Genomic DNA, 27,592 nt, shown 5'->3' on the forward strand with positions numbered 1-27,592 from the left:
CAAGGGACCTGTATATGTTCCGATCTTCAGTCTTCCAGTAGTCTACAGAACAGAAATCTTGCTGAATCAATGGGTTTGTCACAGAAGCTACCCATGTGAGTCTAGCGGATCTTACCGTGTCCACCTGTCTCAGGACTGTGCCCTCTCCGAAGAACACTGGCTTCCTGGCATCCACCACAATAACGTCAAAGTAGGACTGCCAGGGCCGATGAGGCATACCAGCCTGTAATAAAGAAATAATAGATTCAGTCTGTCATTGTGTTTGTGTATGTGATAAAACTGCAATAAAACAAATTCTTATATGTCCCCTGATACACCCTGTCTTTCTGCTCATATCCCCTTGTTGTTAGAACACTTTTTAATGAAAACTGCTATATTACAGACACATTATAACTGGCAAGTAAATCCTCAGGGTGTTCTTTTACACAGTACAGCTCGCTGGTTCATGTCTTCTACACAAATTATGTGTACTATCTTTTGTCATTAGACATTTTCATTGAGGATCTGAGACAAATAAAAACAACTAAGTACCACTGGTATGCTACTAAACAACAACAGTAGAGAAGATTACTTACTTTGGGACCATGTGGAAATCAAACAAGTATGTCATGATTTTCTGTAAAAGAAAAGGAGAGGAAATTACATTTTACATTTGTTTTTAACGAAAATTCAACAGATTTTTTTAGACCTTAAATAGTGAGTGTCAGAAGGTTATGGACTTTCGTCTAGAATAACTCACATCTGTGTATTTGTAGTCACTGTTGGTAACAAGGAACACTTTGTCAACTTCGTTCATTCGGCTTAGAAGCAACGGTAATTTGGCCTAGAAGATGATAAAAGTTATGGATATACAAAAAAGAATTATGTCTGTAAAATGTAGTGCTGTCAAATGATTAATCGCGATTAATCGCATCCAAAATAAAAGTTTTTTGTTGACATAACATATGTATGTGTACTGGGTTCATTTATTATGTATATATACAGTAAAGAAGTGGTCACAATTTACACGTATATACACATTTATATCATTATATTTTATATTATGTATAAATATATTGAATGTATAAACAAATAATATATTCTTAAATATGCATGTGTTTGTATTTATATATACACACATATACAAACTCTTATATTTTGTAAATGAAACATTTTATTTTGGATGCGATTAATGGCGATTAATCGTTTGACAGCACTAGTAAAATTAATTCTGAGTAAGCACATGAAGTGAAATAAGGTAACCAAACCGCTTGTCAGCAAGAAGCTGGTTAATAATCTGGTTTACTTACATCCTTCACCACATATTTCTCCATATTTTCAACCGTTTTCTCTTTGAGCGAGCCCTGAAATGTCACAATGAAGTAGTTATCCATAATATGAAATTTATACTTAGTCCGAAAAGGGTGTTTCTTAAAAAAAAAAAAAAAAAAAAAGACAAACACAGCATTTACCTTGAAATGGACCCAATCCACAGCATCTCTGACATCCTGAAACATGCTCTTATAAGACATGAAAAGATCTCCATCTTTAAAGCCCATCTCACAACTGTGGAGGCAAAAATGAAAAGGTCATATAAGTTGCCAGAGTAGCTACAGAAGCGTTAAAATGAGGGCACAAAAACACACCTTGTATATCTGGAGCAACTAGTGAAGAAGTCAACCAGGCAGGCAAAGAGGTATGTCTCTAATAAAGTGCAAAAACAAACTATGTTAACTTAAACATGGACTATAGATTCTATATATTCTTTTGGTTTTTGATATTAGATGATAGAAGATTTTAACCTGGGAGGTTGAAAAGTGTGTTGAGGATGTAGAATCGCTCTGTATCTCCCCGCTGAATGAACTTGTTTGGGTACAGCTCTCTTATCTCTGGTCTAAAAAAAAATAATAATTAAAAACAATTTAAAAAACATTATGACATTTGCTGGAGGTGTGACTAACCCTGTAACATCTAGATAAAATCAAAAGTGACACTGTTCACTTCTCAATGCACCATTCTTGTCTTATTGTTATTGATACACCAGTGCATGTTCTTCCAAATCATTTTTAATACATTTTTGCTTTACTAAGGTAAAAAGAAAAATCCTACAGATGAAGCTTTTAATGTAAAGGAATAGTGTAGACTCACCCACGCATGAAGTTAAAACCATGAGCGCACACAAGGATGTTTCCATACGCATCTACTTTCAGCAGGTTTCCATACATCGTATCAAACACCAAGCCTCTGAAAGATGTTCAAAACTTGCGTGAAACAAAATATGTAGTAAAAATAAAGTTAGAAACGGCAGGTTAGACAATTTTCTTTCAAATTACCTTGTGGGAAAAGCAGGGTCATAGACAAAGTTTAGCAGCTCTTGTGGGTAACCAATGGAAACCAGTCTTTCCACAGTCAGATCAAAGCCAAGAGATTCATACTCTGGAGACTTATACACTATTAACAGAAGAAAACAGAGTCAGGGTTATCTGATATAAGGCACGAATGTGGTGAAAACAAGGTGATGTTATCATATACACTACCGTTCAAAATTTTTGGCTGTGTAATAATTTTTTATGTTTTTGATATTTTATATGATGTTCTTTATATATATATCATATCCATATAATATTTTTATATAATACAGTTTTTATTGAGAACAGAAGAACACCTTACATTACAGAAAAAGGTATAAGAAAGGTTGCCATACATTACATATAAACTGTTAGGAATAACAAAGGTTGTCATATATTACATATAAACCTTAGCTTGTCATTTCTGCCAGTACATAATATCAGTAAACATTTACATGTACTTACAAATGCAATCGTCTAAACCACAAAGGAACTTGTTAACCATTTCCTCCATTTGGTTTCAAAGATTTACATTTGCAGCCGAAGTATAGACTATATGTGAGTCTTTTCATTTCTTTAACATCTGTTACTGTTTAGAAACAGACTTCTCTTGGAGGTGGGTTTCACCTTTTTACTTGTTGCAAGTAAAATTTCAAATAAATATGTGTCATCTTTTCCAATTCCAACATTCATCTGGAATATCTACCAAATACAAAACATAAAATGATTTTGGTACATTTAGAGTGAAAATACTATTATTAGTAGACCACACAGCCACTCAAAAACTATTCACCTTGTCAATGTGTATGATCTTTTTCGACCCTACAGTTCCTCCAGCATGGGTGAGAGGTTCGAGTTTTGTAATTCCTTAATTCTTGGTGTGATAAAAAAGTGAGTCAGATTTTTCCAACAAAACTCACACCACATTCTTGAGCTTGTTAAGTTATGTGGGATAGTACATATTTTATTTCATTGATCAGGTCACAAGGAAATTCCAACCTCCTTTCCCCAATTTAATCTTATATATTCTATATTGAATGATTCCTCGAATTAACCCCCTCAAGGAGCATAATAAACCAGAGCTGAACTGATTTAACTTCTTCAGAAGCAAAAAGGTTTAAGTGAACAGACCTGTATAGGCACAAGACACTGTATTATTATGTTGCAAGAAACTCCTTTGGACCTTAAAACAAAATCAGCCAGATCAGCTGAATGAACATTTCCACAGAGATAAGACAGATCTCTGCTTGAAAAAGAGGAAGGAAATTTCAACATTGCTGAAACTGAGTTGACCTCTTCATCAACCATTACAAATATCCCGAACTGCCTGACCTGTGGCCACGTCACTTAATAACAGGGAAACCGTGTTATGCCAAAGATTTTACTTGGATACTGACCAACATGGTCTTATTAGGATAAAAATGTAACTTAATGCAGTCAAAATTGTTGGGCACTCTTCACTTTTCTCTGCTGAAATATTTGCCACGGTAAGCAAATTCCCTGCTCTGCAGTTAGAAGGGAGTTACACATCATATGCACATTGATCTAGCAGTCTAAACAGCTCATGTTTGGTCTTAACATTAGCCTGTGTGCTGGCTGTAATCTTCAAACCTTTTCCTGTGAACATTAGCACTCGTTTATCATCACAGATCCATAAAAAACAGGAAGAATACCACATTTTATATCATGGATGTCAATGCACCCATTCATCTTGCTTAGAGCTTTAAGAGCAAGAAAATCATGTGCCTGACATGAGCCAGCTGAAGACAGGGCTGCTATTTACAGTGCCATGACACCACCAAATGCACGAGACCAAGGATTACCTTACAGTACCATGATACGGTGTTCCCAATTTCGCAATACTTTACAATTTTTTTCAACTTACTTCATAAATGACACCGCAAAACAAGGCACCATGCAGGCCTCATCTGTTTCAGAGGCAACTCATAGAGAGAGCAGTACTTCATCTTACCTGCTAGAGTGTAGTCCATATCAAAGCCAAAGCATTTGATCTTCTCCATTGCCAAACTTCTATTGACAAAAACTCTGCAGGGATAAAAACAGAGTCAATGTAAGACAAATGTCATTGATATTTAATATTCTCTCAATTGCAAACGATATTGAATTCAGCAGACTTTATTATTCCATTGCTTTCAGCACCAACTGTGAGCTGTTCAGCTCTATGAGAGTTCATGTTAGTGTAGATAATGAGTTACATTGCCGTATTGTGACCTGTGAAAGTAATCAATCTGAATTTATACATTTGGTTAAATGATATATATTGCGATTTCAGCCAACAGCAGAAAAGTATGAGGTGGAGCAAATGGCAGGGTAAAACTCCTTGATTTCCAGATAAATCAAGATTTTCAAGTGGTAATGACTGACACTGTTTCAAGACACACTAAATATGGAATGATAAATAAAATACAATCTCAAAAAAAAAAAAAAAAATTCAGGGAAAACAACATCATAGTCTGCTTAACACATCTGTTTTACAAACCTGAAAAAAAAACTAAATTTTTGTGATGACAATAACACCACTCATCTCTATGATTTTAACTGATACATGAAAAGTAACAGCCCTACATGAAAGGTTATGATTGATCACAATTATTATTAAACAAAATACTCGCATTTGGACACCTTTAAGACTTTTAATTGTCAGTTAAGGGATAAAAAGTATAAACCTTGCTATATTAGAGTTAATATTTTAAGTTAAATTTATATATACGTTATTTAATTTCACATTACTTAAAATTGTGTTATGGTCAGCTATTTTCTAAATGATGTTAAAAACAATAATTTTTCTTGTAATTCACCTGATACTAGTACATCTTTATGCATCTATACATTTGCAGTGAAACATTAAAAATGAACTGTTACATGATGCATTTAGAGCATGAGGGAAGGAGATATAGCTAGGGGAAGGGATAATGAAGAAATGATCTTACAGATTCAAATCCCATCACAGGCTTTCGTACGGACACCTACATACAGTCACAGCACAGTGCAAAAGCATTGATGGTTTTGTTTATCTTGTATTTTTAGTGCTGTGCTGTGATGAGCACATGGAAAAAAAAAAACAAATTACAAAACAGTTGATCAGTCAGCACTGCAGGTCAAAAACAAAACTTTGGCATACCTCGTAGAAGGATGACAGTGCGCCAGTTCCTGTGGTAAGCTTTGTAATAAAGGAATACATGGACTATATATTACATCAGTACACATCAGCTAATGCCATTACATGAAGAACTGTGTCTAGTAAACTTTTCAGGACATTTCAGGTCTTCTTACCAATGGATTTACTTTATTGCACTTTGTGACTGCCATGATGTTTTTTTCTGCAGAAAACTATGATAAACCAACAAATTTATAGCATAGTCTGCATGTAAATAAGGATTGCTCTTATGAAATTACTGTTTTGTCATGACAAACACAGCATTTTAAGAACCTGCAAGAATTATGCTGACAGGCCAAATTAACCTGTCAAAAGGCATAAGTAAATATAGCCTATTTCACATTGGATATGAGTATCATAATGTGCAGTTTTTTATTTAATAATTGAAAAGTTGGGCACAGTGAAAATATATATATATATTGATTGAGCAAAAAGCTTACATACACAACCTTTGCTTAAATCACATGCAAGGTGACGTATTTTCGTCAATGAAGTTGACCGATCGTGACAGACAAACTGACGTATAAATAGATGCATCCACAGGACAGCATGATGGCATGGCAAAAGTACACATGCTACATGCCATACTTTGTTTTCAAGTTACCAAGAGAGTACACAATTTGATTTAACTAAATTAATGACAATGGCCTTCAAAGGTGATAGCATTAGTGGGATGTATTAGTACCTCTGATGCACCTCTCTTTTGAACTTCTTCACAGATAAACCGTCCATGTTGGCAGGAAGGTCTGCATAATTCTGGAGCCGATCACTCCAAGAGGTTGTCATCTTTAACCGGTATTAAGTCTGAGAAAGAAAGCAAAAACTTAAATAGAAGAGTTTTGGTCTGTACGTTTTATGCAGCACAGGCAGATGGCAGAACACAGTGAATCTGAATATACACAGCACTGCTTTAGTATCTCAGAGGTTACATTTCCACCACAATATCACTGTAGGTGATATGCAAACCTTAACAACAAAGGACCAGACACATTCAAACTATTTTAGACAGAATCTCAAAATGTATGATCATCACATCTATTCTAATGCTACACTAATAATAACCATTTTATGGCAGTGTAATAGTATTTCCTGTATCAAAGATAACAGCCATGAACAGGAAGAACACACAACTACAGAAAGCTGCCTGAAACTATGTTTAAACCAATTAAAAGTACCAGGTTTATGATACATCTTTTTAGATACACCTTAAGAAACTAATTTTCCAACTCTAAACTAAAGGACAGCTCACAGAATTCGTTTTTTTCTCAAATACCAAAATAATAAGTGTGATTTTTTTTCATTCTCTACAAGGTACCTACAATACTATAATGTACAAATGATCAAAAAGTGATATAAAAACCTACGAACATAAACATATTGCACATTATTTACATCTTTGCCTGACGTTTTATATACAAGAAAATGCACATAATATATACACGTTGTTTTATGCATTTATATTGTTAAGACTAATGGAGCTTCGAATTCAAAACACATGCTATTTCATATATATAAAGACCATATTAAGTTTCCGCATTATGCCTTAGAATAACTAGAGATTTATTAATAATATCAAGGCATACATGCGAGCATATTTTTCCTCTTGTTTATGCAGTTCCGTTATGGTAAAGTTAGCACACCAGCTAACGTTAACTAACATTCCTTTAGTTTTGATCAACCGGAAACTAATGCACAAAATGGAGGAAACTGCCATAACGTTTGTTGTTAAAGCGCTCATATACACAGTTATTCTGCAACAATTAAATGGCATAACTACTGCTTCTTGATACGCGTTATATCTTCGCTCAGTGTCAGTGGGCTACTTACCTCCTTCAGTGACCAACAACTGCGGTTCTGCGCTATCTGCATACTGCGCATGCGCAAAACATCCTGCCATTGGATGTCCATCCAGAACCTGTAAAATCAACTAAAACACATTAACAAATTCACTTAAATACAAATATGAATACTTCATCATTGATATAGTCTGTGAAAGTAATGTCATATAATAGATTGCATAATCTAATTTGAAACGACTATATTTCTAAATTATAAAACCACACAGAACAACTGCAGTGAAAATATTAATTTCCTTTTATATTTATTTTATTTATTGTTTGTTTACAGCGACATGAATAAAATTATTGTAAAATTATGTATTTGTATTCGATCAGTAGTTTCTGATGAACAGACAGCAGAAATATATAGAGGAAAACATTTTGGAAGAGAAATATCGCCATCTATTGATTGTCAACGTTAAACCGTGTTGCCAGATTTTATTTTATTTTATCAAAACAAGGTTGATTTATATTTATATTTCATGAACTGTTAATATCAGTACTCAAAATAGACAAATAGCTAAATATATAGTATCTCACAAAAGTTTGTACAACCCTCACATTTCAGCAGCCATATTGGTATATCTTCTCAAGGGACAATATATATTAGAAATGAAACTTGGATATATTTTAGAACAGTCAATGTGCTGCTTGTACAGCAATTACTATCCACAGAGCTGACATCACAGAGCTGCTGGATGTTAGACACATGGTGCTTCCCCACCTTCTGCTCAATATAGGGTTCAGGTCTGGATACATACTTGGCCACACCATCACCTTCATCTTCAGCTTCCTCAGCAAGGCAGTTGTCATCTTGAACATGAACATGATGAATAGGACATGCGGCTTTGTTGTCACTTAGGGTGTACTCACTTTTGTTGCCAGCTATATTGACAATAATGGCTGTAAGTTAATATATTTTCAGAGGATAGTAAATCTATACTGCACCAGCAGCACCTTGACTACTCTAAAATAAAAGTTTAATTTCTATAGTATTGTCCCTTGAGAAGATATACTAAAATGGTTGCTGAAATGTGAGGGGTGTACTCAAGGGGTGTACTTTTTTTGGCAAAAAAAAAACAACATCTTAAATCAGCCTACGCTTTGTGATGGTCTTGGACAGTTTCCCAAACCTTTGTCTGTTTGCTGGTTTTAGAAGGCTTTTAGACACTTTTGAGTTCAGTTGGCTAGGGTGTAGACTAAAACCAGCAAACAATCCTGGGCTGCTATATGCTGCTTTTTCAACAGCGCAAAGACAATGACCGTTATTTATTAATTGCTATTTATTTATTTTAAATGTATTAAAAATATTTTGGGCGCTGTTCGTCTGGTCAGCCTGCAAATTGTTATTATTTTTATTTTAATATTGTAACTGAAGTAAATTCTGTGTATTAAAAGTCGGGGCTAAAGGTTTTTTTTTTCTTCAGTCAAACATTTAATATTCCAACAACAACAAAAGATAAAGAAAAAAAGAAAGGAAGAAAAAGACAAAAAGATCTAGCCTAAATCGATTTAACTGTTAAATTTCGGGTGCGTAAACCTGGGCAGTTCCATCGACACATGACAGTTTAAACAGCCCAAAAATCTGTTCTTTGTGTGCAAATGTCATTCCTTTTGAAAACACAACAACTAAATTAATTTTTTAATGGTCTGAAACGGTTTATTCTCATCTTAACTGTCACCACCAGAGGGAACATGACAGGCTGTTGAATGGGACAGTCCGCCGGGAAGGCTATATAATGACAAGCACACCCATTTTAGACTCATTTAGCTGTGACGAAGATGAGTTACGGATCAGACAACTACATGTCCTCATCCTATAGAAAGATTTTCGGGGAAACCCCTCGTTTCACCGGTTCTAGAATGAGCAATGTCTCCTCCAGGAGCTCTATGTCTTCCAGCGGCTTCAGGTCCCACTCTCTCTCCCGCAGCACCGCCTCTCCAGCGGGTTACCTTAAAAGATCGGGCCGGTCATCTTCTTTCTCACCGGTACATTTCGATAACGTGGATTTCTCTCAAACAGCTGTGTTAAACAACGAGTTTAAAATCGTCCGAACCAATGAGAAGGAACAACTTCAAGGTCTCAATGACCGTTTCGCGATGTTTATCGAGAAGGTGCGCAATCTGGAGCAGCACAATCAAGTGCTGGAGACCGAGCTCGTGAGTCTGCGTCAGAGGCAGAACGAGCCGTCTAGACTCGCTGACCTCTATCGCCAAGAGATCCGGGATCTGCGAGCCCAGGTGGACGAGCTGAACAACGAAAAAGCTCATATTCTCATTGAACGAGATAATATCGACGAAGAATTGCAGAAACTTCGAGGCAAGTTTGAGGACGAGATCCGAGCGCGCGAGGAGGCAGAGCTGACGCTCAGATCCTACAAGAAAGATGTGGATGATGCCACAATGGTGCGTGTGGACCTGGAGAGAAAGGTCGAGTCCCTCTTGGACGAGATCAATTTTATGAGGAAAGTGCATGATGAAGAGGTGGCGGAGCTGACTAGTATGATCCAGGCAGCCCAGATATCTGTGGAAGTAGAGTTATCCAAGCCGGATCTGACCTCGGCCCTCAAAGAGATCCGTGGGCAGTACGAAACACTCGCTTCTAAGAACCTGCAGTCGGCCGAGGAATGGTACAAATCAAAGTTCACCAGCCTCAATGAACAGGCCACAAGAACCAACGAGGCCATGAGAGCAACAAGAGAGGAGATCAACGACTACAGGCGACAACTACAGTCCAAAACCATTGAAATCGAAACCTTGCGAGGCGCAAACGAGTCACTTGAACGACAGATCCGCGAGATGGAAGAGGCACACAATGCCGAGGTCTCAGGTTATCAGGTAGACACATAAAAATGACATCATTTTGGAGTTAAGCATGTATGAAAATATAACACAATTTAATGATAAAAATATTATATAAAGAAAGATAAACGAGACATTTTATTTAAACAATATTTTTTTATTGAGAAATATCCTTTCAATTTATGTTTAGTTTGTATTTTTATTTTACATTTATATTTATATTTCTATTTATTTTGTATTTATATAACTATATAAGCATGTTTTATGTGCTCTGGCTGGTTTTCACAATTTTTAGTCAACTTTTTGCTTTCAATACTTATTTTAATAGTCCTGCAGCATGATAAATACATGTTTAAAAGTATAAATATTTAATGTAATTAGCCAATTAACCGAAGGATCTCATGAAACAAATAAAATAATTAGAATAACTGTGAATTATACCACAGGACAAGAGTGAAACTGCTTGAAATGGCATGTCAAGTAGCCGGGTGCTCTGTCCATGGTGCTGAACTAATCGCACATGAGAGGTGGCTGAGGTTAATTCCACTAAGAGCCTCTTAATAAAGAGGATTTTTCAAGGGAGGCTTCTGCAAGGTCATGTTCACTTGGTGAAAGAAACCTGAATGATAATCTCAGTTTATATTTATATAGATGTGTTAGAGCTGCTTGATGAGTTAGATAGTTTATAAATGTGAACATTGATTAGACTGCCATATCCAGATCATTTTGACTTGAGGTTTTTCCAGGGACATGATCTTTGACCTTTCATCTTTTGAGAGTGAAAGAAGTGCCAGTGCAAATCAGATAAGCGTCTCTGAATTTGTACTGAGTCAGCCAGTCAATGCCAAGAGATAAAGGTACACATCAGCTTTAATAAGAAGGATCTAATTTTGGTGAGCTAAATTAATTAATTGTCATGTGAATGTGAAAAGTGCAAGCTGGTTTCAATGTATTGCATTTCTTTATAAGAATATGCTTGTAATTTTATGATCGCCATTTCAGAATATTTTTGTTGTAAGGCTAATATTGATACATATTTTTTAAAAACCTCATTAACCAGGAAACAATTGGGCAGCTGGACCTTGATCTTAGAAATACTAAGAGTGAAATGGCCCGTCACCTCCGGGAGTATCAGGATCTTCTGAACGTCAAGATGGCATTAGACATTGAAATTGCAGCATACAGGTAAATCACCAATGATTCCACATTAATTGCACATGACATTACTAATGCAGTGAGATTAAAAATTGAATAAGAACTAACCAGTCGTCATTGATGTCCTCATAGAAAGCTACTGGAGGGTGAAGAAACCCACTTCAGTTCTGGGTTGACTTTCTCTAGCACACCCAGCATCACTTATGGGTATCAGAGCCGCTCTGCTTTCACCTCAACCCGCAATCCCAAAAAAGAGAAAGAAGAAGAGGGACATGGCAAATCCAAGGCAGGAGCCAAGCGGGAGGAGAACCCGGAGGAAACTGCTGTGATTAAAAAGCCAGAAAAGAGTGATACTGTTGATGTTAACTCCAACTAGAATAGTTATGCTTATTAAACATATGCTTCTCTAGCTATTTTCCCACCAGACTTATGAGCGTTTGGCACAGTAAACACTGCTATTAGCTAAAAACTGCAACTTGTTGTTTATAGTAATTGCTAACACATTTAAGATATTGCAATGGTGACATAATGTTTCAAAAACCATATCTACAATATACTGGTTTAATACTCCAGAACTTAGGCCTCAAATATTTCCTGTTTCTTATTTGTAGTTTCAGAGAGTATTTCAGTCCTGTTGATGGTGTTAGCAGTATAAATATGAACTTCAATATTAGGGGTTGACCACTGATCCAATGATTATAGATAAATGTACAATTATTTATGAAAGGTTTATTTGAAAGCACTATATTACGAATAAGGGACCAAACCACTTAACTAACCTGTTACACATGTACAGTATTGTTCAAAATAATAGCAGTACAATGTGACTAACCAGAATAATCAAGGTTTTTAGTATATTTTTTATTGCTACGTGGCAAACAAGTTACCAGTAGGTTCAGTAGATTGTCAGAAAACAAACAAGACCCAGCATTCATGATATGCACGCTCTTAAGGCTGTGCAATTGGGCAATTAGTTGAAAGGGGTGTGTTCAAAAAAATAGCAGTGTCTACCTTTGACTGTACAAACTCAAAACTATTTTGTACAAACATTTTTTTTTTTCTGGGATTTAGCAATCCTGTGAATCACTAAACTAATATTTAGTTGTATGACCACAGTTTTTTAAAACTGCTTGACATATGTGTGGCATGGAGTCAACCAACTTGTGGCACCTCTAAGCTGTTATTCCACTCCATGATTCTTTAACAACATTCCACAATTCATTCACATTTCTTGGTTTTGCTTCAGAAACAGCATTTTTGATATCACCCCACAAGTTCTCAATTGGATTAAGGTCTGGAGATTGGGCTGGCCACTCCATAACATTAATTTTGTTGGTTTGGAACCAAGACTTTGCCCGTTTACTAGTGTGTTTTGGGTCATTGTCTTGTTGAAACAACCATTTCAAGGGCATGTCCTCTTCAGCATAGGGCAACATGACCTCTTCAAGTATTTTAACATATGCAAACTGATCCATGATCCCTGGTATGCGATAAATAGGCCCAACACCATAGTAGGAGAAACATGCCCATATCATGATGCTTGCACCTCCATGCTTCACGGTCTTCACTGTGTACTGTGGCTTGAATTCAGAGTTTGGGGGTCGTCTCACAAACTGCCTGTGGCCCTTGGACCCAAAAAGAACAATTTTACTCTCATCAGTCCACAAAATGTTCCTCCATTTCGCTTTAGGCCAGTTGATGTGTTCTTTGGCAAATTGTAACCTCTTCTGCACATGCCTTTTTTTAACAGAGGGACTTTGCGGGGGATTCTTGAAAATAGATTAGCTTCACACAGGCGTCTTCTAACTGTCACTGTACTTACAGGTAACTCCAGACTGTCTTTGATCATCCTGGAGGTGATCATTGGCTGAGCCTTTGCCATTCTGGTTATTCTTCTATCCATTTTGATGGTTGTCTTCCGTTTTCTTCCACGTCTCTCTGGTTTTGCTCTCCATTTTAAGGCATTGGAGATCATTTTAGCTGAACAGCCTATCATTTTTTGCACCTCTTTATAGGTTTTCCCCTCTCTAATCAACTTTTTAATCAAAGTACGCTGTTCTTCTGAACAATGTCTTGAACGACCCATTTTCCTCAGCTTTCAAATGCATGTTCAACAAGTGTTGGCTTCTTTCTTAAATAGGGGCCACCTGATTCACACCTGTTTCTTCACAAAATTGATGACCTCAGTGATTGAATGCCACACTGCTATTTTTTTGAACACATCCCTTTCAACTAATTCAACTAATTGCCCAATTGCACAGCCTTAAGAGCGTGCATATCATGAATGCTGGGTCTTGTTTGTTTTCTGACAATCTACTGAACCTACTGGTAACTTGTTTGCCATGTAGCAATAAAAAAATATACGAAAAACCTTGATTATTCTGGTTAGTCACATTGTACTGCTATTATTTTGAACAATACTGTATATGCCTTAACCACAATAAAGTCGATAATTTAAATGTTTTAGTTATGTTTTTTTTTTTATTCATAAATCATTTACTAATCTTATCTGTCTCATATAAAAAATGTGCATTACATTTAATGTTATTACACTGCTTTTAATGGCTGTTTATTTCTAAAACTCAATAAAGACTCAAGATTTAGCATATTAAATAGGTAATGTTTCTTTTACTTGCAACTCATTTATTTTAGTTATAGTGGTTTTGTTGATTCTTTATGGTTTAAGCCTTTATGAACAATGTTTGGGGTTGGTAAGATTTTGAATGCTTTTGAAAGATGTTTCTTATACTTATCAAGACTGAATTGATTTTGATAAATTCCAATATTGTGAAATATTACAATTTAATATAATTATGTTCTAGTTGAATATATTTGAAAAAGTTATTTATTCTGGAGATTGCAACACAATTTTCGCTCAAGTCTTCAATGTTATGATCCTTCAGAAATCATTCTAATCTGTTGTGGTGCTAAAGTAAAATTTATTATTATTGTCGAAAATAGTTGTGCTGCCTTACATTTTTGTGAAATCTATGGAATCTATTTTTCCAAGTTTTGATAGAAAAAAAAAAACATTTAATTAATTGAATGACACTTTTGATCAATTCCTCAATTCTTTCATAAAAATCTAACTGGCTCCAAACTTTTAAAAATGAGTGCACATATAATCATTTAAATTGCATTAACCCTGTTCAATGGCAGTAAGATTACCTTCAATTTAAAGGCTAATGGATTCGGTTTCTTTAAAGTTATGTTTGATTATATTCTCCCACTCCACTCCAAAAAAGAGCTTCTGCTTTGTGTTGTTCCAAAAGACGGTCAATCACTGAAATGGCGAAGCCATACAGGGGGTTTAATTCGGGTTTCTTTGGCAACCATTTTCAACAGTCCCTGTGGGTTAGTGGGAAACATCTCTCTATCCCTCTTCTCCCTCTTATAGCGAGCCTTAGACCCTCCAGTGATTTTTTATGATAATAGCTTAAACAAAGAATCCCATACAGATGTTTCCTAACTTTTAGGCATAAATAATAAGACATTGTCTCAGTTTGAAATCAGCAACACACAAACAGAAAATCAGTGTGTGTCATAAAATATTTTCCAAAACTATAAAGATGACTAAATGAAAAGGGATGCGTAATATTTGCATAGTATTTATATGCAATGGCGTGGATCTGGCGAACAAGACTTCAATTACAATATTGAAAAAAAAACATTTGAAAGATCTTTCCCCCAAAAGCCTTGTAATAACACAATATGGCTCAAACAATACATAGATTTCAATCGAAAATAAACAAAGACAACCAGAAACACTTAGAAACAGCCCTAGAAGAGTTGAGGAAAGAAAGACAGAAAACCAAACAAACATCTTCATTGCTGTACAGAATTAAATACTTAACAATTTAGGTACAGTCCAGGTACTTGAGTGAATTATTTTTCCAAAGTACAGATTCTCTTTTTGTCAGCTGAACTAGAAGCACAACAAAACCAAGCAATACAATTGATGTCAAACGATATATTCTCAGAGACAAGGTGTAAAATAATTACTTTATGTTTTTGTTAATGTATAAAAGAGCATTCATAGAACCATTACAGCTGTGGAAATTGTAACCAAAGATCAATCATCCAAACAAACAAACAAACAAACAAACAAACAAGCAGTATATTCTGGAAATGGCTCATTAATGCATTTGCTCAAACAATGCTGCCATATTTTTCATCTTTTTGAGCAGAAGGCAACCAGGAAGACAAAGGATCACTGCATAGGATCACTGTTATATGAGAACATTGAAATAAAACCACTGTACAATATAAATTTCACAGTAGTTGGTCTTTCTGTGTATTTCCTCTTTACTGAGCAGGTAGAACAAGTCCGAAATGCAGAACCAGCATGCCGTCCTAAAGAGGGAAAATAAGAAAGGTATTAAGGAATACAGCATTTACATTACTATTTACAAGTTCTGGGTCAGCAAGAAAAAAAATAACAACAAAAAATGAATACTTAAATTCAGCAAGGACTTATTCAATTGACAAAATGTAAATAAAAAATACAAAAAAAAAATAATGGAAGTCAATGTGGACCAGAAACTGTTTGGTTACCTACATTTTTTTAAATACCTTTTTTTGTGTTTAATTTTTGGATAAATTGTCATTTTAAGAAATTCTCTGTGCCTCTAGTCATTTTATTTTTTGCAAAAGTATATAACAGAAAAAAAAAATAAAAAAAAATATGAAAGGTAAATTTTATCAGACACCCACCTGCAACGCATTTTTTCCCATGGTATTACAAACTTCTCTCAAAGACTGGCATTGCTCAAGAAGATGCTCTCCACACACAACATCAACCTGTCAAATGAAGTAGAATGTAAATGTTCATGTAAGTGATGCAATACCAATGCCTTTAGCCTGATCACTTTAGGAAAGTAATAGCACTCCTCCTCAAAACACTGCATGTTTTGAAGTACTATTCCTGACCATAGCACAATGCCAAAGCTGAATTCTCAGAAATAAAACCTTAACTAAAATATCACAAGTAATGCAATAGAAACAGGAATTCTTGCATTAGCAAACATCATTAATAAAAGTTGGATTCCAGTGGGTACAAACTTTATAGAAGACTGCTTTTCCACAGTGACCCTAAAATACCAGATGGAAATACACTTTGAGCCTCCATAAGCATATACAATACAGCCTCAGTGTATTCCCAAAATGATTAGACAATTTTTAGTCTAGTATATGGAGCAGGGCACAGCGGGCTATCCTGAAGCCAGACATAAAAGCCCTCGTGCCTCCTCTTTCACCTCTATCCCAGTAGATGTCCCTGGCACTACGAGGTGTTCCTCACCGAGCCAGATCAGTCTTAGCTTATCAACACTGAGTGTCTGGACGCCAGGAAAAACCCTTAAGCCAGTAATCCAAATATGACTGTTAGCCTCACAACGTGCAAGCAACCATTACCAACAACTGCTGCATGTGACTATAGATCACAATGCTGCAATTAAGTAGCAAAACTATGAAGCTTAGACTTTTATAATAGCATTAATTCTGATTTCAACTAAGCTGTCCTGGCAACAAACACCGTAAAATACATTAATAAAACACAATAAGCATTTTTTACACTACTAATATCATGTCAGCATTACAGACTGGCACCATTGACTTCCATTGTGTGTGCCTTACAGTAACCCAGACTGGAAGAAGAAGTGGAAATCAACATTATGCCACAAATGCTGTCTGTCGAGCTAAACTTGACTTGAACCCAGAATATATCTTTAAAATGCCCCAAGTCACATGTATACATACTATGAACAATTAACAATGAAAATAAAGAAAATTTATAAGTATACATCTGTTGTATGTGTATTAAAGTTCAATATTATACTTTATTTTAAGGTATCATTGTTACAGTGTAATTATACAGTTTAGTACTGGGTAATATTAATTACTTACATATATCTACTATAGGGTTAATATTAGGAGTTTGGTTTAGGGTTAGATGCTTGTAATTATGCATTCTTACCTTGAATTACTATAGTAAGTATATGCAACATACAGTATTTAACAAGGACACTGTAAAATATATACATAAACAGCACTAGATTTTTGTTTCACACATAATCTCTGTTATTCACAACCACAGAGAGTCATTACTATGCTCGACAGAGCTGTGGCTCTTTTCAAAGACTCAAATCCTTATCCAGAATTAGGATTAGGGGGAAACTAATTAAACATCAATGTGGCAGGATTGTGAAGTGTTGAGAGGGAGAGGGAACATCCTAATAACATCATTTCTTTAATCACACTTTAACATGATGACCTCATTGTGGAAACCCAAAGAGGACGAGTAATTTTGCTGAATTTAGCAATTTTAACAATTTTGCATAAAATGACTCTGTCAGTACGAATTACTCAGTGACTAACAAAGATGGGGGGTGTTCTGCTCACCCCACCCCTCTGACTTTGTTGACCATCTGATGCAGGATTTATGCGTCTGGTTTAATGTTGCTGTTTAAGACCAAGACCTTACCCTGATACAGAGTGTGGTTTATGATTCAAAATACACTGGTGGGTGATAAAATCTGTATTTCACCTTGCAGTTTTGACTCAGTTCCATCTTCCTCCTGATAAAAAGCTCCACATGACGGACAGTGGCTTCCCCTGACACACGCACATACTTCCTTTCAAGGGGCTTGAGGGGGAAAATATAATCAGGATATTAAAAACGGAAAATCAGCAAGGCCTACAGCACAACTTCAGCTCAATTCTACACCATGATTAAAGTGTTTATATTAAGCATAAATAATATTGCAATGCGTTTCCGTAATACAAAGTACATTATTTTGTGTGAGTACACACACACACAAAACAAAGTACGAAAATATCATATTGCAAGACTGACAAAATATTAAAAGTTACCTTAAAGTTCTCAATACCCTCTTCAGCTCTGTAAATCAAAAACATGTAAAAATAAAGATTAGATGAAACATTAAAAGATTACATGTTTTTTGTAATAAATCAAATAATTCATAAATAATAGGCGGGCTTTTACAGTTGTGCAAATTCAGAGCACATGGCAAGTGGTTCTTGGGAGGGGCTTTGAATACTGTGTTGAACAGTGGGAGGCCTTTCAAAGAAAAATGTTGAAAATCACTGTTTTAAAGAGACTTTTGATTTTTGACTGTTTAGCTCCATCTAGTGATGATACACAAAATAACCTGTCTGGCATTCAGAAAACTTCGATTCAACATGAAAACTAAATTTACCCTATTTACTTAATGCATGTTGCGGGCCTTTCTGAATAATTCATGGTGTGTTATTGCAAAAATGAAACCTGTCTTTGCCTTTTTTTTTTATCAAAACTCATTACATTTACATAGAGTCAGCTGAAAGCTCTAGAAGCTAAACGACATTAATGATATACGCTGAATCTCAAATGAACATTACTGACCCCACAAACTCCAACATCAGAGACACATCTAGCTCTGAGGGAATTGTAAAAACAGACTGAGGCAGCATGTCTTTCTTCTGTCTCTGATGCGGCTTTACTGGGCATGTAGCTGGAGACGCCACTAGGGGGGAAACAAATAAAGAAAAAAGATTGCATCATAAGCACAATAGAATAATATCACCTATATACCTATATATATTCAAATAATAAACTTAAGTTGAGTGAATGCATAAACAAACCTGGTTTAGGAACGCCAAGCCCTCTCTGTTTATAAAATGCATATATTCGCGACCTTTCATCTAATGAAGAAAAAACACATATTTTGTGTTGTTTATGTATCAAATGACAGAATGGGGGAACAAAAGTGTAACAAGAAAGTGTTTAACATAAACTCCACTAACCTTCTTCCAAATATGGAACCATCTTGAAAACAATGTCTTGTAATTGTCTGTCAGGTCTAATAGAAAAAAAAGTGATGAAATTTTACTCCCAGGCTAAAACATGACCAGTAATTAAACACTAAAGCATACAAGAATCCTTAAAGACCGCAGGACATATGTGAGGCTGTTATTGCTAGGCAGCAGTAATTAGACACAAGGGATGGTCTCGAAAACAACAGCTAGACTAAATCTCTAGTGACAGAGCAAAAGTGGTAAACAACACTACGCCCTGTACGCTCAGTTCACTAAAGTTGAAATCGACAAGAACAGTATTAATAAAACAAGACTTCAATAAAACTGAAGCTACCTGATACTGTTCAGAGGCTGTGTCTGGTGCACAACAATCGAGCAGTTAGGACACCTGTTGCTGTAGAAAAAGTGCTTGACGATGCAGCTCTTACAAACTGTGAAAGGGGAAATAAACAGGCATGATTCAAAACTGTGTAAAGATCACAGATTATATGAAAAAAAAAGAGAAAATAATAAATTAAATTTATACCATTACACCAGTGGGGAAAAACAGACTTACAAGTGTGAAGACACTCTGTGATGGTGGTGGCATCAATGAAAAATCCATTGCAGAGGGCACAGCGGATATAGGGATAAAAATCCCTAATGGGCAAAGAGCGCTTTAAACAAAAAACAAACATTACTTAAACATTAAACAAATGATAAATTAAAATAAATTAAATTTTATTTTTAAACGTATATTTCACACGCACACATATACATACATATATATACATATATATACACACACACGCACACTCACACATAAATATTACGTTTTTAAAGTGTATACAATATACTACATACATAATTACCTAATTTTACCTCATATTCCTTTATTAAACGCTCATATACAACTTACAAATAATTAAGTTTAAGTATTAAACAAATAGTATTAATATACGTATATTTTATTTACATATAAACATACACAAACATATTTATTAGGGGATTAATTCTTATATGCGATATAACAACCTTTTATAGCCTACAAGTTCAAGTAAAAACTCGACTAATTTACTAATTTAGTGTTGTACCTCGTCGTCAGGTTGTGTTTCGTGAGATCTCTGGCTGTGGTCGGTGTCCCTGCTCTCATCCCCTCCGCTGAGGGAAACGTCCGTCCGAGAGAACCCACGCGTGGATCCCTCCTCCACAACTCTGTCCACAGTTCCGTCCATAGAGCATGCAAAGACTGAAGCCCTTAAAACAACTGCAAGAGAACAACTACGGTCACCTGTCTGCTCTCTCTGGATTGGTTGGACGACTTCATTCACGATGAACAACAAAGAGTTAATTCCAGGTACGGGTTTAGAATCACTCCTAACTTATCTACTTGTGCACCTTCACGGTGTGCGCGAAATACTCCAGTGACGCTGCAGTGAAGATAGAATAAAAGTCCCCAAAGGAACAAATACATTAATGTTTAAGAAATAAACATTTAAATGAATATATATATATATATATATATATATATATATATATATATATATATATATATATATATATATATATATATATGTATGTATATATATATATATATATATATATATATATATATATATATATATATATATGTATGTATATATATATATATTGTGTGTGTGTGTGCGCGCGTGTGTGTGTTTGTGTGTAGGTCTGTCATCTAACTTACTTGACTCATCCAGACCACAGAGATCCAGGGGCATCTGATTTAACTTACTTATTACATACTTATTGGAAAATACAAATCTGAATTAATTTGTTTTCATTAACTGCACCAAACCACAATATTTAGAAAAATTTAAAAAATATTACATTTTTCGTCATAGTAAAAATAAGAGCCGTTGAAAACCTAAAAACCTTGTTTTAACGGCTATGGTAACCTTGTAGGATTTTTAAACAGTTTAAGAGGTTTATCAATAAGTTGAAATACAGAACGCCAAAGTCTTCATTAAAACTTATATATAGTTGGCTATTGTTTTATATATATTTTTTTTATCTCATATTTGGTGTGTGTATTGTTTTGTTAAAGCATGACAATGGTGAAATTCTTTTCGAATACAGTTTCTTTCTGAATGGAAGTTTTCGACCCTCTATCGGCGCAAGAGAAGAATGACACGACAACAATGATGGCGGCGCCTATGAGCAACGTGGATGAAATTCGTAATAGAGTAATATTGGGTGAATTTGGCATAACAATGTGCATAATATTCACTGTGCTTATGTTGATATAGACTGTTTTCTTGTTAATTTAAGTAACCCTTATTTAATAAAATATTGTTGCACTTATCGTGCAGGTTTACTTCAAGTTACTTCAAACTGCAATGGTTGTTGTTTATTAGACTTATATGATCACTTTTATAATTGTTTATTAGAGGGTATTCCGGTAAGCTACATATAAAGCCACATTTTACTGTATATACAGGTCCATACTACACATTATCCAGGAAATTACCCTGGTTACGATGACATGGGACTTGGAAAAATTCAAAAAGGTGTGAGAAATGTACTGGCAGTCATTTATTATATAGACGCTGCTAAGACGGACGTTTTATACCTGATTTACTTATAATTTTACTCTTGCAGATTTTCAGAGTCGATATAGTTCACTCGGATGAGGAATCGTTGGAGTTTGATATGATTGGAATAGACGCGGTCATCACCAATTCTTTTCGCCGTATATTACTGGCTGAGGTACTGTGTGTTTGATGATTTTTGTCCATAGTGTCAGCCTGCATTCATGATCTTTGAACACATTTTTTTGAACATCATCTAATTTGAAAATAGGTCCAAACAATGGCCATTGAAAAAGTCTTCATTTACAACAACACCTCAATCATTCAGGATGAGATTCTGGCTCATAGGCTTGGCCTTGTGCCCATTAAAGCAGATTCCCGTCTTTTTGAGTACAGGAATCTGGGTCATTAGAAATGGTTATATATTTCTTCAGAAAAAAATGTTAGTTTAATAAGAAATTTGGTTTTTGAACTTGTTGATTATTCTTTGTTTTTGTTGTTTTTATGTAAATTATATTATGTGTTGTATATGTTTGTCAGATGATCAGGAAGGCACTGAAATTGACACAATTCAACTTCAGCTGAAGGTAAAATGCACCAGGAATACTAGAGCCCCTAAAGACTCTTCAGATCCCAAGGAGTTATATCTTAATCACATGGGTGAGTAAAAATATGGTTTACCGGTACTTAATTTAATTAAGTAGTTTTTTTTTAATATGCAAAAATTGGTTTACTGTCAATTTGTCATTTAGCTTTTTTTAATGATCAATTATTCACCCTCTCTCTGATCCTTATTTTGAAAGTTATGTAATAAAAAACAAAGCGATTGTGAAGAAAAATAAAAAAAAGCACCGGGTTTGATCTGCTTGTTTGTATTGCTGCCCAATTTGGCCAAAAAAAAATCTATATTTATGACTATCAAATAATGAAAAATAATAATATTAATAAACAATAAATAATTAATAAGTAATAATATAAAAATACTTTTATTTCACAGTACTACGGTTTAATTTTTTATAACTTTTTTTTTTATTAAAACAGTACAAATGTTATTCTACTGCACATCTTAATTTCTTCATTTTCAAATGTTAAACTATTGTGTGCAACAAAAAAAAAAAAAAAACACAGGGCGTTCTTAAAACTTCTCTTTGGTGACAACAGCTCGTTTATAACTGCTTCTCATTACAAGTTTGGGAAGTTGGTTGACCTATATTGTGTTCCCGAAGTCAGAACTCAAATGCCGGCTCTGGAGCTGCTTGAGTTTAAATGAACACTGTGCTGCACTTCTCTCTGAAACACACAGCACATTGTATTTATTGAATTAAATCACAGCTTTTGCAGTTTGATAAATAAATACACTAACCATATAATGATTTAAGCGGTTTTGTTTAGATTATTTGTGCAGCCCTATGTGCAACACAAAAGATGTAAGGCAGAATAAAGTTTCAGTAACCATTCACTGTATGGAAAATAGATGCAATGAATTTAAAAGGTAAGGTGACTTAGACTGCATAACATCTGCCTAGCTCATTTTGTGTTCCAAGGAGAAAAGTACAAGTATGGAACAAAGTGAGAGTGTGTAAATAATGGCAGAATTTACTTGCATATTATTTGCTAACCATGACAAAACTTTCTGTTTATCACTGTCCTGTTTACAGTATGTGACTAAACTCTTGTGTTTGGTTTCAGTCTACTCTGGTGACATTAAATGGCTCCCGATTGGAAATCAGACTGATGTGTTTGCAGGTGCCAAGATTGGTCCTGTGCATGGGGACATTCTCCTGGCACAACTTCGACCAGGGCAGGAACTGGATATAGTCATGCACTGTATCAAGGGAATAGGTAATAATATAAAAGGCTCCTGACCAAATAGATCTTTGATTTCCAGTGAAGCATATGTATATTTCTTTAATAAAGCTATAGTTATTATCTAACTCCAACATCCAGTACCTAGTTTCTTGTGTATTTATAAACTGGAAAGTTTCTTTGCACCTCACAGGCAAGGATCATGCCAAGTTTTCTCCTGTGGCCACTGCAAGCTACAGACTTCTTCCTGAAATCACAATATTACAGACCATTGAGGGAGAACAAGCTGAGAGTTTAAAGCGCTGCTTCTCACCAGGAGTTATTGAGATCCAGAACGTGAACGGTAGGGTTATTTCGCTTTATTCCCATGTAATCTTGATATTTGGTACTTTTATTGTTGTGTTATAATCTAATAATTATTCATTTCAGGAAGGAAGGTGGCTAAAGTTGTCAACAGTCGTTTAGACACATGCAGCAGAGAAGTTCTCCGGCATGATGACTTGAAGAACTTGGTGAAACTGGGCAGAGTGCGGGATCATTTCATATGTATGTTTACAACTAAAAGCATTGAGTTGGGTTTGTTTGATGATTTTCCATATGCATTGTCAAATCTCCCTTCTGTGTTGATTTATTTAGTCTTAGTTGAGTCCACGAGAGTCCATCTCAGTTGAGATCCTTCCTCCTGATGTCCTGGTTACTGAGGCCATTAATGTCCTCATCTATAAGTGCCAGAAATTTCTCACAGAGCTTGATGCGGCAGAAATGGACTAGATGGAAGAAAATAAGGCCAGTCGCACTCATCCCATAGCCTTAAATGAAGTCATGTGATTGTTTACTGACACTGTGTACATATCTTTTAAATCTTAAGCTAAAAAACTCACTTCACAAGTGAATTCATCCAAATTCCAGTGAGCTGTTTGTTATTTAACTTCTGGCCATAACGTAACCGCATTCTGGAATCTTTTTGACATTCATGTTTATTTAAACAAAATCTCACTCCTGAATAAATTCAAGCAGTTTATTTTAGTCAACTTAATCTGTTTGATTTAAGATGTCCGGTTATATTTAACAAAACACATTTTTTGACATATTTGTTTTTCCATGTATATTAAACTTTTGTTGTTGACAAAATGACAAACTGTCTATGAATTTTTATCTGTGTAGGGAACATTTGAACAAAGCACCTTGCCATTATATTTTCGTGCAGGTCAATTTGACCCATTTTAATTTTACAAAGTTAAAATAAGTATTGGTTACCTTTGATGTTTATCTTGAAATGTCACTTTTTCTCATTTAGGGTCATTGATACTTGATTTTATGTCAGTTTCTTGTCTACCCTCTGAGGGTATTTACATTTATGCATTTGGAAGGTGCATTTATCTGAGGAAACCTACACTGCATTGAAGGTGTGCATTTTCATTAGGTTAGGGCTCAGTTTGCTGGGAATCAAACCCATGATCTTGGCATTACTACTAGTGCCATGCTCTACTGTGTGCTTTTCCACACATCTCTTTAAAATGTTTTTAAAAATATAGAGAAAGAAAACAGTTACAAAATATTTTATTTATTTTTTGTAACTCTATTGTTATTTTTGTAAAATTATTATTTTTTTAAACTTTTTTTGTTTTGTTTTTGTTTTTTTGACAGTATGGTTTTTTTTGGTGAACTGTGTTGAATCCAGTTAGTCGGTTTGACCCCAAGCCATTGCTTGTACTCTGATACCTAATAAAATCATTTTAAATTTAATAATAATAAGACAACAAAACTGTTAGACTAGCAATTAAATGTGACTGGTTGGCCATAACACTGCATGCGTATACCAGAGTTTTGTTTCCGTTTGTTTTGGATCATCCATCTTCATAGTTCCACTAAAAAAAGAAAAAAAAAGGGAAGCGTTGTCTAGTTTTATTTTGCCTGCCAGCTCTGCTCTCATATCAGTGAAATCAAATGCTGTATCCTGGAATGAACGGTGAAGGAGGCAATCAGTTCAGTCTTCTGGAATGTACTTAGATTAATTAGACGTACTCCGCTTGACACTGTTTAACATCTCGTTGTGCCAGTAGTAATAAATAATGCAGTACTAGAGGCAGGTTTTTTTTTTTGTAGCAGTGGCCTGAAAATGTACCTTGGTGTTCAGTTCAGTGAACTAAGTGCGAGGTGTTTTTGCTTGGAAAATTTCCATTTAAAAAATCCCTATATTTTATACAGATCATCCCAATAGACATGCAATGATTATTTGCTATCAGTCCTTCTTAAGCGCACATGCTGTCTGCTTTGAGTTACACACAAACATGCTGACTGAATTACAAGAGCTAATGTCCAGCATATGCTGCTGTTGCCTGTAGGGCATTGTTTGGAACAATGAGGGCTGGAGTCAGCAATGAATGCATTATGCGTGAAATCATGTTTTTTTTCTTTCTGGATGATACAAACACCAGAACACCTGATGAAGTTCATTCTGATTTATGCACAATCCAGATACTTAATACCATTTGTTGAGCTTGACAGGAGAAGTTCTTCGCTATTTCCGTACAAACATTCTGCTGCCATTTCCTTGTGCACTTAGTCAAAATTTGGCATATTGTTATGGTTGGTCGCCACATCTGCAGTAGATCATTTTGAGCTATGTTCTACCAAACACCCGCCCACCCATAACGTACAAGCAAATACATAATCTCACACAATGTGTACATGTTGTAATTGGGCCAGGGCATCTTTGGAGACTGCAAATCACAGTAGGCGTTGCACAATAAGTGGGTCACCTTCCAATGTGTGGGTCTCATCATTAGAATGATTCTGCTGAGACTGGTTAAGACTGGAGTCACTTGGCACTCTCCATTCCTCTCCATCCTGTCTCATTGCTCAGCTTTGCTCTTGGCAAGCAGCAGACAGCACTCAAAGCATAAAAAGACAGAAGAAAAATCTCATATCCTTGTTGGCCAGAGCTGTAGTTTATAAAACATACTGTATTTTACTAAGCAAGCAAATTATGGTGTAGGGATCACCCAGTTCCTCAGCCCACTGGGTGGAATTTTCTTTTACACAGCTTGACAGCTCATTAAGATAAAACTTACTATATTTTTGACTGTCTGGACATTACCATTTTTCCTAACTACTTCAGCTTTCCATTGCTAATACAACAAATTGCTTTTGATTTCAGCTTGGGTCAAATAATTAGAATAATGAATAGCAGGGGAAGTTTAATGCAAGAATATTGGCTGATTTTGGCATTCTCAAAGAACTACCTTGCTGACAAAGCCTGCTTAAACCAGTCTAAATTGGTTTGCTTGTCTTCCAGATTGGTCGGGGTGGTCTAAGAGGGTTTTTTGGGCACTATTCAACTGAAAATAGCCAGCTAAAAACAGCTTGGCCAGACTGAGGGCCAGATTAAACCACTTTTGTTTTTTGAAATCCTACTGAATAAACCAGCTTTAAATATGCTAAGTGGGTATAAGTTGGTCTTAGCTGGTTTGGGCTCGTCTCCTATGTGTAGTTTAGTCAACTTGTTCTTCAGCAAGTCTCCCAGCCCCAGACCAGCGTAAAAGTGCCTCAAACCCTTTAAAGCCTGTCAACAGACCAGGCAGGGACATCAGCAAACCAGAGTAGACAGTTTTAAGATGTTACAAATTTTTATTGGTATATTTAAAGAGGGCACTTTTCAGCTTGTCAGGCCAGAAGACCTGTTGGTCATCTAGCTAAAAACAGCTCATAGCAGACTGGGGACCAGTTTAAACCATCTAAAACCAGCAAACTAACTTTTTCAGCAGACTAACAAAAAAACAACAAAAAAAAAATTCTCTTAAACTATTCCGAGCTTAAGTTTATTTGACCCACTTACTTTAGCACTCACCATTCCAATTCTATTCTAAAAATAATAATATATCTAACTACCTTTCTAATCTTTTTTTGTGTTCTATCTATTTTATTTTTTATTTATTATACAATTATAAAAAAGACTTCTAACACTAGCTTGCTCTATTCATTTTCTATTCTATCTTTTTTCTTTTTATTTATTAGATTATTTAAAAGCCCTTGCTACGTGTACTGTGTTTAACCTAACTGAGACTTGTTATAGCACTTATATATCATTGCTCTTTTGTTGTTTTTGATTGCTTCCAATGCCCTCATTTGTAAGTCACT

The 27,592-nt window shown here is 35.3% G+C and overlaps 3 protein-coding genes and 1 pseudogene across 3 annotated transcripts; 2 read left to right on the plus strand and 2 right to left on the minus strand.

The window, feature by feature from the left end:
- Positions 1–3: 3 nt before the first annotated feature.
- Positions 4–7,372, minus strand: LOC113077632 (cytosolic purine 5'-nucleotidase-like; annotated as a pseudogene).
- A 1,679-nt stretch (positions 7,373–9,051) lies between these two features.
- Positions 9,052–12,111, plus strand: LOC113077633 (alpha-internexin-like). Its single transcript, XM_026249947.1, has 3 exons — positions 9,052–10,181; positions 11,206–11,330; positions 11,433–12,111. Exons 1-3 carry the CDS (start codon positions 9,126–9,128, stop codon positions 11,674–11,676), a joined length of 1,425 nt encoding a protein of 474 aa, XP_026105732.1. The 5' UTR covers positions 9,052–9,125; the 3' UTR covers positions 11,677–12,111.
- A 2,754-nt stretch (positions 12,112–14,865) lies between these two features.
- LOC113077636 (polycomb group RING finger protein 6-like) lies at positions 14,866–20,518 on the minus strand. Its single transcript, XM_026249950.1, has 10 exons — positions 20,189–20,518; positions 19,672–19,771; positions 19,450–19,546; positions 19,104–19,159; positions 18,942–19,001; positions 18,703–18,823; positions 18,171–18,198; positions 17,845–17,943; positions 16,014–16,100; positions 14,866–15,653 (listed from the first exon to the last, which is right to left on the minus strand). Exons 1-10 carry the CDS (start codon positions 20,327–20,329, stop codon positions 15,606–15,608), a joined length of 837 nt encoding a protein of 278 aa, XP_026105735.1. The 5' UTR covers positions 20,330–20,518; the 3' UTR covers positions 14,866–15,605.
- A 709-nt stretch (positions 20,519–21,227) lies between these two features.
- On the plus strand, positions 21,228–24,531 carry LOC113077634 (DNA-directed RNA polymerases I and III subunit RPAC1-like). The gene is made up of 8 exons (XM_026249948.1): positions 21,228–21,311; positions 21,556–21,625; positions 21,717–21,824; positions 22,187–22,306; positions 23,336–23,488; positions 23,646–23,795; positions 23,882–23,998; positions 24,089–24,531. The coding sequence occupies exons 4-8, from the start codon at positions 22,303–22,305 to the stop codon at positions 24,121–24,123; spliced, it is 459 nt and encodes a 152-aa protein (XP_026105733.1). The 5' UTR covers positions 21,228–21,311; positions 21,556–21,625; positions 21,717–21,824; positions 22,187–22,302; the 3' UTR covers positions 24,124–24,531.
- Positions 24,532–27,592: the final 3,061 nt, after the last annotated feature.

The sequence above is a fragment of the Carassius auratus genome, unplaced genomic scaffold, assembly GCF_003368295.1.
Source record: "Carassius auratus strain Wakin unplaced genomic scaffold, ASM336829v1 scaf_tig00022935, whole genome shotgun sequence".
Lineage (NCBI taxonomy): Eukaryota > Metazoa > Chordata > Actinopteri > Cypriniformes > Cyprinidae > Carassius > Carassius auratus.